This window comes from Lepisma saccharinum, chromosome 9, assembly GCF_977018435.1.
Source record: "Lepisma saccharinum chromosome 9, izLepSacc3.1, whole genome shotgun sequence".
NCBI classification, from domain to species: domain Eukaryota; kingdom Metazoa; phylum Arthropoda; class Insecta; order Zygentoma; family Lepismatidae; genus Lepisma; species Lepisma saccharinum.
In genome coordinates this window covers 52,858,105-52,871,927 of record NC_139237.1, presented here as the reverse complement: position 1 = coordinate 52,871,927, position 13,823 = coordinate 52,858,105, and the positions used below count along the sequence as shown (strand labels likewise).

The following is a 13,823-nucleotide window of genomic DNA, read 5'->3' as shown; positions in this document are numbered from 1 at the left end:
TTAAATTACTAGTCTGATTGGCGATTGGGTTCCAAAACTGGTGTGGACCAAGGACAGTTTACTTTTTTTTGGCTGAGCATGAGACCAGGGCTAAAAAGTGGGTTTAACTGCCCCTACGCCTCCCAAATCGCTGTCACTGCTGAAGAATAGTAGAATACATTCTCAGCTGCATCAAATAATACATAAACAGTATTTCGGATAGTTACTTTTGAAAATACACAAGGCGCCATGTTAATACATTAATTCTTAGCTTTGCAAGAATGTAATTTTCGGAGACTTATGACTTACTACATTATCTTAAAGGTTTACTAAATACATTTTTATTGTCGATTTAGAAGAGAAACTGCATTTCGGTGAAAATTACGTTTGAATAGCCATTCATTGCACCCCAATTAAAGCTTAAGGAAACCAAATGACGAACGAAATTCTCAAAGACATGGCGCCGCCTTTGGCATCGAACAGACTCATTGACATCTGGCAACGCTGTGTCGACCCGAACCCGATGGGAAAGAAGAAAATGTCGGTGACGTGAAGCAAGAAATTGATTTTTCCTTGTATATGTGGCCATCAGTTTCAAGCTAAAAGGGTAATACACCACGACATATATTTAAGTCCAATAATGCCTCTTAGATTAGTAAAGTTACAACAAATACATGAAATTTAATTTACCGTATCATAACTTGTCCATACTCCTAAGTAACATACATGGATAGAAAAACTTTAAAATCTGTTATTGTGAATTAATGAATTTAAAGGGATAAATGACTCGTCTTCTTTATGTTATAACGGTTCTTAAAAAATTGGAATAAAGTATCGTGAATATTTTTTGTCCTAATATTGTATGACACACCTATATTGTAGATAATGCATTATGCGAAGTTCATTCCACCCAATATAAATACAGTTTAATGTTTACTGAATGTTTCTTGCAGACCAACCTCCTCAATTATATGTAATGAAGTGATCACAATGAGTTTTGCTTTTGATTAATAATTGCAAAATTAGACATTTACTTTACATGCCATATGAATTGTATGTTACTTTAACCCTTAACCGCTGTCGTGAACGTTTCGGGCACTAACACAGTCGTGCGGTCCACAGGGCCCCTAAGAAAAAGAAGAAAGCAATATAACTATATCAGGATATATTTTGGTATATATATTAAGAATACCGGAAGTGTCTCCAATTACTTTAAAATTCGGCATACTCACTAATTGTGGCCTCGTAATCACGAATCTGCAGTTAAAAATTGGCGGTCACGTCTAGAAATTGCGAAATAAGCTTGTCAATTAACGCTATGAAATAACATGGAATCCATGTTTCTCGCATGTGAGAAAATGGCATCTTTCATAAAAAGGTAAAAAAAAAAAGGTAAAGTGTTCCCCTGTGCATAGCACCACGCCATGAAGGCGTATAGGGGGTGTGGGGGTAACGCCCCACACTTTCTTGATCCGGTCGTGAGTGGGGGTGATGTGATCAGCATCACGCCCCTGACCGCCTTTACCCCCCAGGGTTTCCCCCAGGTACCCATGTTATTCGACGCTGGGTGGGCGCCGGGGCCGCTTCCACCGTTAGAAAAGTTCCCGGATTTGAACCGGCCGGGGATCGAACCCGGGACCTTGAGCATGGTAGTCAGTAGCATGGCATCTTTCATAAAGTTGAAAAATATGTTTACCCCACGAACCATTCATATAAGGTTAGGTTAGGCAAGCATAGTAAAAATTAAGGGTGATTGTAAACATAGTTTTGTAACGCTATTCATTGCAAAAAATGGTGGTTTTCTTCATAAATCAATGGTGTTTACTCCGTACACGGACCGGGTTTCCCGATGACGCAGTGGTTTCGTCGTTGCCTTGTGATCAAGGGGTCCCGGGTTTGATACCCGGTGGAGGCACAAGTGGTTCGGATCCCACTTTAAACTGTAGGTCCAGTCCCGGTTAGGGCTAGAATGTACAATATAAAGAAAGTCTCTAATTCACTTCATACTTCTTATGCACTCCTAGAGAGGTATCTCGAGTTACGAGACGGGGGTCGCGTGTTAAAATTGTATATTTATTTGTAGAAGTTGTAAAATAACGTTGTTAATTACCGCGATAATTATCCATAAAGAAACACTGGCACCATCTTCCATGTCAGAACAAATGACGTTCGAAATTCCTTGCGCCGTCTACAGCGTTGCCACACTGTTCAGAGCATTGGTCGTTGAAAGTGATAATTTAGGCGGGAGAGAAAATTATTAACGTGACATAGCCCCACGAACCATCACGGGGACGAGGTATGCCTACTAGGTTAGGTTAGGCCTGTTAGGTTAGGTTCCATTAGCACTCCTTTCGTTCAATTTAGCATATACGGACAACTACAGGTAAGTTTGGCAACAGTGCTTTAACGTTGATTTCAGGAAAGTATGGCGTCTCCTGTATTGATGAAACGTTGTTGGTCAGTTACGTGCTACAAAACTATAAATTTCTAATTGATAACCATTTCAGGTAATGTTAGGTTAGCTTTAGATATGTTAGGCAAGCATAGTTATAATATTTCGTTTGTAAAAATACGCAAATAGTCCACCGCTGATTTCAGGAAAAATGGCATGTTTTGTGAAACATTGTTTGTCATTTACGTGCTACAAAACTACGAATTCCGTATTCAAAGTGATTATTAGCCCAAAAACCATTCAGTTCGGTTAGGTTAAGTTAGGTTAGGCAAGCATAGTTATAACATTTCGTTTGTAAAACTTATAAAATTTCGTTCGTAAAACTACGGATATAAACCTTTATAAAAATTTTAAAAAAAAATTTTTTTTTTACAAATTTCCGACTTCGCCGCCGATTTTTAACAACAGATTCGTGATTAGGAGGTCAAAATTAGTTAGTAAACCGAAAATTAAAAAAATTGGAGACTTTCTCTATATTGTAAATTCGCTCCCCGGTTAGCCTTACTGTGCATAAAGTGGACTTAAAACACCAAATCAACCAATCCATTCACGGACCCACTTTTTTTACTTATTTCGCAATTTCTAGACGTGACCGCCAAATTTTAACTACAGATTCGTGATTACAAGGTCAAAATTAGTGAGTATGCCGAATTTTAAAGCAATTGAAGATACTTCCGGTATTCTTTATTTGCTCCCATATTTTAAATGATGTGAATTTAATCATGTTGTATGCTCTGTTGTTCACTGAACACAATTGCATAGTTTTGAGAGCAAAACATTCTTTTTTAACTTCTCAAATAAGTATTTTGTTTATATTGTGAGTTTAAGGAAAACAAATTCACTAAGCCAAAATATCTCTTAACTTAACTGAGTATTTACACAGCTGGTCAACATGAATTTAGTCCTTAGTTATTGTTTAATAACATTAATTCTTCAAAACCACGGGTCCCTCTATTCAGTATATGCCACAAATAGAAAATCTGCAGATGTTCTCACATCAGTCACTCGGGATCACGGTTTCTTCTTTGTAGTTCGGGACACAACACAGGAATTTTCACTTTATTATGTTCCGGAACTCTGGTATTTCTTGTAGGCTACTGCAGACCACTTCAATCTATTTTTACTATAAAAATATTTGTAAGAATTTACAATACCGGACCCTTTCTATCCTACTTCTTATACTAACGAAATATGTATTCCCAGTGAATTATCTGTGGTTAACATCTGAGGGGACGTGTAGAAATTGTTCATTAACGTGTACAAGTTGTAAAATAAGCTTCACAATTTTCACAATCATTCTCCGTATTCAAGTATGGAAATCATGTTTGTTGATATGAACAATTGACGTTCGCAATCAGTTACGCTGTCTACAGCATTGCCACACTGTTGCTTTCATACTTGGAGAGTATGGATCGTGTAAGAATGGCAGAGGAGAAGAATGAAAAGATTGTTAATGTTCTACAAATCTTTAGGTGGAGGAGGATGGACTTGGCCTAATTAACAAACTGATGGATTTGTTGTTTTGCTTAAGTGGAGTGTGGAGATAGTTTGGCAACAGTGTAGGGACCTTTCAGTTGTTCATGTGAGGAAGATGGCATCTTTGAAGGGAGGAAGTAATGTCCATTTTTTTGTAAGTTTTGCTTTGAAATAAGCCATTCTCTAGTCAGTTTCAGTTCGTTAAATATTAATATTACGGGGGCATTCGTTCATATTTCGCATACACGGATAGCCCCACGAACCATGCAAGCATAGTCCCACAAACCATGCACAGTAAGGTTAGGTTAGGCAAACATAGTTAAAGTTTGGGGTCGTAGTAATGTCAGGAATATATATTTCGTTCCTTAAGTATTCGAAACTCAAAATCTTGGGATAAATAATGAGCAATCATGCATTGTCGTTTGCTATCACAGACCCCCTTATTTAGCAATTCCACACGTGACCCCCAAATTTTAACTTCATATTCATCATTTGGAGGCCTCAATTAGTGAGTATGTAAAATGTTACAAAAATCGGGGAGGGGTCCGGTATTGTAAATTTGCTCCAAAGTATTTGTCGCTTACGGTATCAGGTTCACTGCTTTGGTTGTCTTCATCGCTGTCAACTGACACACATGAATCGGTATTATGATCTCTTTGAATATATTCTGCATCCTGTATATCGGAAAATTCAATGTCTGACACGTCACTTGAAATCTCGGCAAGCATATTTGCAAGTTTCTGTTCGAAGTTCGGATCATTTTCCCTCACGTAAGAAGGGCCCGCACTGCTTGACATATTCCACGTTTAACTCACGCTAGAGGCACAGTCGTGACATCTGCGGGACCGCAATATATGAATAAAACACCACAGAAGCAGATAATGCAACCTTTACCTTCACGCTTTCACAGCACACTGAAGTTGAGGAAGGTACTGAAAGAGAGGTAGCAATTGCGCAGACTTTGATCAGAAAATTGTTAAATTTCACAAATACGTGATTCGAATGCGAAAGTCCAATGATTATAGCTTGTCCCAGATCGGCAACGTGGATGAAACACCTATTAACTGGGACATGCCTATGTCCAGCACAGTTGCACCAAGAGGATCACACACCGTATCGATCAAGACCATGGGTGGAGAGAAACAACGATGCATTGTAATGTTGGGTGTTCTCGCAGATGGAAGGAAACTGCCACCATATGTTGTGCTGAAGCGTAAGAATGTGCCAAAGGAGGCATTTCCACCGGGTATTATCATACGTGCCCAGCAGAAAGGATGGATGGAAGAAGAACTGCTATTGGACTGGATAGACAAAGTGTGGAATAGAAGGTCTGGTGCATTGCTGAAGCACAAGAGTTTGCTGGTGTGGGACAGCTTTCCTGGTCACCTAACAGACAGAATACAGACAAAATTACAACAGTTGAAAACTGATGTAGCTGTGATTCCTGGGGGTCTAACGTCTGTACTGCAACCCCTAGACGTTTGTGTAATTCGCTCGTTTAAAACTGCATTCTGTGGCGTCTGTATAATTCCTGGATTAGTGCAGGAAACTACGAGCTTAGAGCAACAGGAAAGATCAAACGTCCGACTGTCAAGCAAGTGTGTGAATGTATTCTGGCAGCATGGGAAAGTGTAAAGTCTGAGACAATTGTGAAGGGTTTTCTGAAGTGCGGCATATCCAATGCCCTAGATGGTACCCAGGATGAAATGTTGTGGGATGATGATGCTAGTGATGAAGATGACAATACCTCTTGTGCAGAAAATATTTCAACGAGTATCAACAACGACAGTGAATAATGGGCTTTGAGGACTCAAACTGAATGATACAGTATTAATATGTAGATCATTGCGCAAAAATAAAGGCTAAAATACTTACTTGAAATTGGCTACCTACGAAAAAAAAAGTCAATCGTGCGATTTATACACGAGAAATTTTATTTTCCTGAAATCTAAGGCCAAAAAATGGGGTACTGCTTATACACGCGTGCAGCTAATAGACGTGAGAATACGGTATCAGTAAAATTACCAATGCAGTGATACTGATACTGATAGAGTACCAATTAATCTATCCAATCTCTAATAATAATAATAAATAATTTGAGTATGGTTATGAGGGGAAATGGAGAACAAATACCATTGTAAAATAAATTAGTATTACTCACACTATTGAGTATTCTGTAAATTATTAGGATTCTGAAAGTCCCAGAGATATTATATTTAGAGTTCACGTGGGAACCCTGAAAAATATTAGCGCAGTTGATATTTCAAGCAAGCCAGAGAGAGATTTTTGTAGGCCTACAATGTTGTACTAATTTGGGGAATTTAAAACATTTTATGTACGAAAATTATTATTATGATATGATCATTGTCTTCACAGAAATGGGAGTTCAATCAGATTAAAAATGAGAGTGTATAAATATAAATTCTATTAATTTTTATAGCATTTAGTAGGATTCCCATGTGCATACTCTGCCCATTATTTAGCAGGCTTAAATCATAACAAAGATTCAGTCTACTTCATGTTACTACAGGGAAGGAATATATTATTTCATTAGAGGAATTGGCCAAGTTCCTTATGTTTTATTAAGATTTCATCATGCTACGTATGCAACATGGTTCGATTTTGATTTACGTCTTAACACATACTATGGAGTTTTAGCGATTACTTACTGTGCGTTTCCTTGACACTGGTTTTTCACTTCCCAATACATGCTTTTGTAGTTAGGTTAGCCGAGTCAGGTTTACTTCCCTTTGCATTTTAATAATAACCGTAAATGCTTTTGTGGTTAGGTGGGTCAAGTTTAGTTCTCTTAGCATTAAAATGAGATCTCTAAATTCTTTCTACTACTGATCGCGACAAAAAGGTTTGATTTCTTGTTTCTATCAATGGAGTATGCCTTGTCCATGGGGAGCATGCATGCTTGCGTAAGGTAATTTTGAAGATGTTTTTTTTCTCAAACACAAATAACTTTCTTCAAAATCCAAACAGTGCTCATTACTTTAAGGAATGTTTAAATTTTGTGTGACAATGATTGTCAAAATTCTAAGATAATTAGTCTTTCTGCTAGGAGAATTTGGAACAAAATCATAAAACAATCTGAACCATTACCGAAAAAGTTTATACATTCATTGTGTTAAAAACCTGTGGGAAATGGCCAACCCTTGTGTAGGGGTATAGGCATGTATGGGATTAAATTTATACTTCTGGGCTTTTACAAGCTCACTGTTGCCAGTGACAGTAAACATATACAGCAAAAGTATAAATGCAGTCTTTCACAGTCTGCAATAAACAGCAGATCCTGTTGGTTCCACTGGAGGTAGCAGGTTACATGGCACAGCGAGACACACTATAGAGGACACTGATTCCAACGTGAGGGGGGGGGGGGGTAAGGGTATGCTAAGGACAGGTTGCGTATATGAAGGTGTCCTTATTACTGGGAACGATGAATGGGAGCAGCTCATGGAAATGCATCCCCAGGTGCTATCGCAGTTTCTCATGCTTCAACAAGCTTCACCGTCTTCTGCTGCATGACGTCGCAAAGAGACACTAGCGATAGCCCGTGTACCTACACAATACAACATCACGTAGGCAAAAGTCACGGGTATATAATTTTCCTTACCCAGATGGGCATTGTTGAAAAAGCCCTTCTTGCTCGCATGCAGATTTTCATTTGTTTTATGTATACCAGCAGAAAAATAATTCTCTGCCAGTTGATTAGAACTTGATGTATGTGCATCATAACTGTAACAATTTTTTTAGGAATTATTTTACCCATGGAAAAACAATAAAATGAAATGGATTGGAAAACAAAAGAGAATGATAAAATTACTTTTCTCACATGTATAACCACTGCATATAATATAAGATAGACATATTACAAGGTCAGCGGATCTTTTGATGATTACAATTTATTGATTAATAAACTTAATGACTTGCTCAGTTGATTGATTTAGTTTATTTTACAAGCTTTTTTTGCCACTTCTGGCTAATCGTGAAGATGAAGATGATGATGAAGGAATACTCATAAAGAACACCCATGTCTAGACCAAGATTTGAAACTGGGATCTCTGGGCAACGCAGCACACTATCCTATCCACTCCGATACGGAACTCAGCTGGTAACTAGCTCAAATATTGGTCATGAAAAATTTGGCCAGTGGAGAACAATTTTACTGGATGCGTCATGTTTTATAATTTGTATTAATTATAATTTTTTAAAAAATCAGTTCTGCGCCAAAGTATTAGAAATCACGGACAATAAATTCCTCTTCAAGAAATTGAAACTATCATTTTGTTGAATACATTCAGTCATGTATGTCAGCTGGCTAAGTGTTCTAAATTATTATGTTCAACTATGCTGTAAGCCCCCTATTAATGTAATAATAATAATAATCAAATTTGCATGGTGGTGTTATTGATGGGTAATATTTCCACAAAAACAGCACCACACCAGTGTTACAAGCATGACTGGAAATTGAAATTTTCACGAAATTGAGCACTTTACTTAACATGGTGTTTTTTTTTTTTGTCTCTGATTACTACAGCGATGAGATTAAAGAGTAGTGAAATGATGTGCTGTATTAAAATTCATAAAGATTAATATTAAAATATTTACATACCAGGTGTATAAGCTTAAATCTGCTGTTTGCTCATAGATGGCGTTAGTGAGCATATGAAGCTACCATGGGCACGCCATACCTGGTGTTTGTATGAGTTGGACATCTGCCAACACAAATCAGTGCACATCGTCAGCATGTGCAGACAACAACAGACAGTGTTCCTGTGGTAAGCATGTCTAGTTTTGTGCCAGAAAAAGAGCATATGCGGGAAGCTCTGCTTTTCTGCTTCCATTTGAAGAAATCGGCTGCCGAATCACATTGAATGCTTGTGGAGGCCTATGGTGACAGTGCTGTATCGGAAACAACGTGCAGGGATTTGTTTCGTCGGTTCAAAGACGGCAATTTTGACCTGAGCGACAAGAAGCGTGAAAATCGACCCAGGAAGGTTGAGGACCATCAATTGCAGGCTCTTTTGGACGAGGACGATACCCAAATGCAAAAGATGCTTGCCGAGCAATTGGGTGTTACTCAAGCAGCCATTTCCATGTGTCTACGTGCCATGGGAAAGGTTCAAAAGATTGGAAAATGGGTGCCACATGAATTGACCGATCGGCAGCTGGAGAGACGCCAAAACACATGCGAAATCTTGCTTGCCAGACAAAAAAGAAAGTCTTTCCTGCATCGGATTGTGACTGGCGATGAAAAGTGGATATATTTCGAGAATCCTAAACACAAGAAATCGTGGGTTGATCCCGGCCAACCATCAACATCTTCCTCGAGACCAAATCGCTTCGGCCGGAAGACGATGCTGTGTGTGGTGGGATCAACAGGGTATCGTCTACTTTGAGCTGTTGAAACCTGGTGGAACTGTCACTGCCCACCGCTACCACCAACCACCGTGCTGTGTGTGACAAAAGGCCGGATTATCAACAAAGACATGACAAGCTGATTTTCCTTCACGACAACGCCCCATCGCACACGTCAAGACTGGTCCATAACTACTTGGAGACATGCAACTGGGAGGTGCTACCCCATCCCGCCTATTCACCAGACCTGGCCGCTTCTGACTACCATCTGTTTTTTCGTCGATGGGCGATGCCCTCGCTGAGCAGCACTTCAATTTGTATGCAGACGTCCGAAAATGGCTTGATGAGTGGTTTGCCTCGAAAGAGAAGGACTTTTTTTGACGTGGTATCCACAAATTGCCTGAGAGGTGGGGAAAATGTGTAGCTCGCGAGGGCAAGTACTTTGAATAAATTTCTTGTTGCTTTCTATGAACAAACCATGTTTTTTTCTGACTACAAAACAGCAGATTTAAGCTTATACACCTGGTAAACATGAAATAATGCAAATACATTGGACACGAGGCTTCTGGAATTTTCTTCTTTTTAAATTTTAAAGTCAGAAATCCTGGCAGTCAGTTTGCGCAAAAGGGGGAGACATTGTGTTAAATGTACCTAATAACACATTGAAATTAAATTTCTTCAATAAAATATATTTCAATGTTGTTATTTTAAAAGTTATAACACTGTTGGAAGTGGGTGATAACTGTGCGTGCACTATCAGACAGTGAGTGCCATCAGTCACTGCCTGGGCATCAGAGTCCATTTCAGTGTGTGGAGTGTTAAAGATGGTCAGTGCATCAAGTGCTGTTGTGTGTGTATGCAGTTGAAATTAACAGGATGTTGAGTACAAACCTAGAACATGTTTACAAAGGTAGAACAATGATCGTTGAAATAATTGTGTCAAAAATGCACGAGAATGTGAATGTAGCAATGTATCTGATGATTGCACAGTTGGTAATTGTGTTGGGATGTGTCTGGATTTACCTGCACTGCTGTCCATTCCTGATGAAACAGATTCCACTCTTAACTAGTTTGATATGTTGTAAACGTAGGGATAACAAATCTACTTGTCAGCATAATCACAAAGCATTCAGTAATTGAAGATTTGTTCTGGTTTAGTCTTGTAAAAATTTTATACACTCATGTGTTAAGAACTATTGGATACTAAACTAACATAGTATATCATAATTTTGTATGTTTTTCTTTACAGGTTGAATTAATTGTGATTAGTGTGCCATTAAATATTTACAAAAATGTCAGACAGAAAAGCGGAATTGCAAAGGAAAAAGGAGAAGCTGCAAGCGATTAGGGAAGAAAAGGAGAGGAGGCGAAGGGAAAAGGAGCAAAAAGAGGTAGGGAAACAGCATTATATACAGCAAGAGAAGCCTGTAAAATGAAGGTTGTGTTGTCTTGTATTTAATTTTCATTATATAGTAAAACTGTTCAATAACTGACAGGCCTGGGGGAAAAATAAATGTCCGTTATTGAGAAGTGTCTGCTAATCAGAAAAAGGTGTAGGATGTTGCATGATAGGATAAGCGTATTACAGTGTGTACTTTACGAACATAATGGTTTTTTCCGTACATTCAAGAAACAAAATACTGTACTACATACGGTGAATTTAAATTTACTAAAGTAAAACGGGTGTGTACAAATGTTAAAAATGACGAAATAAACGAGTGAGAGTTGTTGACCGGTAATGTATGTAGGGATAAAAAAAGGTAAAAAAAAGTAAAGTGTTCCCCTGTGCATAGCACCACGCCATGAAGGCGTATAGGGGGTGCGGGGGTAACGCCCCACACTTCCTTGATCCGGTCGTGAGTGGGGGTGATGTGATCAGCATCACGCCCCTGACCGCCTTTACCCCCCAGGGTTTCCCCCAGGTACCCATGTTATTCGACGCTGGGTAGGCAGTGGCCGCGGTGGCTCAGTCGGTAACGCGTCTGACTACCATGCTCAAGGTCCCGGGTTCGATCCCCGGCCGGTTCAAATCCGGGAACTTTTCTAACGGTGGAAGCGGCCCCGGCGCCTACCCAGCGTCGAATAACATGGGTACCTGGGGGAAACCCTGGGGGGTAAAGGCGGTCAGGGGCGTGATGCTGATCACATCACCCCCACTCACGACCGGATCAAGAAAGTGTGGGGCGTTACCCCCGCACCCCCTATATGCCTTCATGGCATGGTGCTATGCACAGGGGAACACTTTACTTTTTTTTACCTTTTTTTATCCCTACATACATTACCGGTCAACAACTCTCACTCGTTTATTTCGTCATTTTTAACATTTGTACATACCGATTCTGCATTGCGAAATATTGTTTAAGGGGGGATTTTGCTTTTTTTTTCACATTAACAGTAGTTATTGTTCTTGCTATTTTTCGCTTCCGTAAGACACAATATGGCGGGCACAGCTGTGGATCCGAGTGAGTATGCAGTGTTTCCAACCTTCTTAATCGAAAAATGCCCCACGAACCATTCCCGCATAGCCCCAAATACCATTCACACATAGCACCACAAACCATTCACGGTAAGGTTAGGTTAGGCAAACATAGTTAAAATTTGGGGTAAAATGCCCCATGAACCATTCCCACATAGCCCCAAATACCATTCACACATAGCCCCACAAATCATTCATGGTAAGGTTAGGTTAGGTTAGATTAGCTTTGGGTAGGTTAGGTGAACATAGTTAAAATTTGGGGTCGTAGTAATATCAGGAATGTATATTTAGTTTTCTCATTTTCTTGCAAAACTACGGTGTGGTTGGAAACACTGACAGGGGGTTACGTCATCGAACATACGCAACAACTGGAACACGTAGAGGAAGCAAGTAAAAGCAACGGCATTTGTGTGTCGGAGATTTATTTCTCTTCAAAAATACATGAATCCAATAGATTCAACTATGAAAGGAAATATGTCCACCAACTTTGAAAATGCTACAGAAACTAATTTTCATAAGTAGTTTCTTCTGTAAAAATGAAGAAATCCTTTGCCCGGAGATCGAAAAGTTACCCAAATTTCAAAAAGAAAATACAGTACACGTAGTGTAATCCTTTGTTAAATTCAAAATGACACACTTTTCAAGAAAGAATACTATCTACTGTCTGCAATTTTAAAAAAAAAATATGTTTGGTGTAACATGAAACAATGCACGCTAGTTCAAAATACTGGCCATTATTATGTCAAATTCCAGGAATTGCGACAGTTTTCTTTCAGGCTGTCCGTTATTAAGAAGTTTATTTGCATTGGGGAGGTAGTTTTCAGGGTCCACATCCATCGTTATTAAGAATGTCCATTATTGAGAAGTAATATTGCCATTAAACCCCATGTACTGTGTTTCTGCCGGCGAATTTTAAAATGTCCTTAATTTAGAGGTGTTCTTTAGGAGAAGGTTTACTGTATATAACTGCATCGGCTCTCCAAACATAATCATTGATTTACACATGTCTTCAGAGGTCAACAAGTGAACATTTTCTTCATATGTAAATTGCCGCACCCTACTAGAAATCTTACTTTGTTGTTGAAAGGTATATACCAGTAATGAAATCTTGCACAAAACTAGTGAGAAATAAATTATTTGTTAACTTTTTCCTCCACAAATAACAAGAGTATAAGTAAAGACAAGTTTTTCGTTGCAATAATTTGAGACAGCATGTCTTTTACCTTAAAAATTTTAGTCCAATAATATAAACATATTTTAAAACCATACTTACAGTATTTTTTGTTTAACATAAAATTAAGTGGAAACACTTTCATCAATTTATTGTTAATCTGTGTCTGAAGAATACCCTGTTAGAGGGTGGAAACTTTAAGTTTTTAGTGTATATTTTTTATACAATAAATTTGCCTTGGCCAGCATTGTAATATTTTAATAAATGTAGATAGAGATCCAGATGCCAGATAGTAATAATGTACAAGCTAAACACATTTTTTGATGTAATGTTTCTGGAGTATACAGGCTCATTCCTTCAGACATTTATTTGTAGTGTGATCACTGTTACAGTTATAACAATTACAAGAATTCTGTAATACAAGCAATAAGTATAAATACAAGATGGAGCCTTCTCAATTGCGTAATGGAAACGTTTTCACCTTGTAATCAAGGAGTCCCAGATCAGTACCTGGTGGAGTCAGTGATTCAGACACCTTCAAATTGAAGGTCCTATAACTGATTAGCCTATCTGTGCATAAAGTGGACTTACCATAAACATTCAAATTCAGCAAACACAAAGATGATTTTTTTTTGTTAATAATATTGTAGTTTTACTATTAAAGTTTATTTATTTATTGAGAAAATTTCAGATACAGCACAGGTGGCCATTTTACACTGAAATTGTCAACAATGAGAAAGCAATAATTTTAATAAGCATAAAAATAAAAATAAATAAAAAAAATAATTAAGAATAACAAAACAACATAAAAGTGAATAGCAAATGAGCAGTAAATAAGTAAAGATGGCACTATGTGATATTAATTACAAGCATTTCTTCTGAGGGAAGACCGAAAGGCCCACGCG

The 13,823-nt window shown here is 38.3% G+C and overlaps 1 protein-coding gene across 3 annotated transcripts in view; it reads left to right on the top strand.

The window, feature by feature from the left end:
- The first annotated feature begins 455 nt into the window (after positions 1–455).
- The window catches only part of LOC145992051 (cytoplasmic dynein 1 intermediate chain-like), a 121,609-nt gene continuing 108,241 nt past the window's right edge, over positions 456–13,823 (top strand). For all 3 annotated transcript variants that reach the window (XM_083128206.1, XM_083128205.1, XM_083128195.1), the window contains exons 1-2: positions 456–586; positions 10,521–10,662. In XM_083128206.1, coding sequence (XP_082984332.1) covers positions 10,564–10,662 — 99 coding nt within the window. In that variant the 5' untranslated portion in view covers positions 456–586; positions 10,521–10,563. The remainder of the gene's footprint in view (positions 587–10,520; positions 10,663–13,823) is intronic.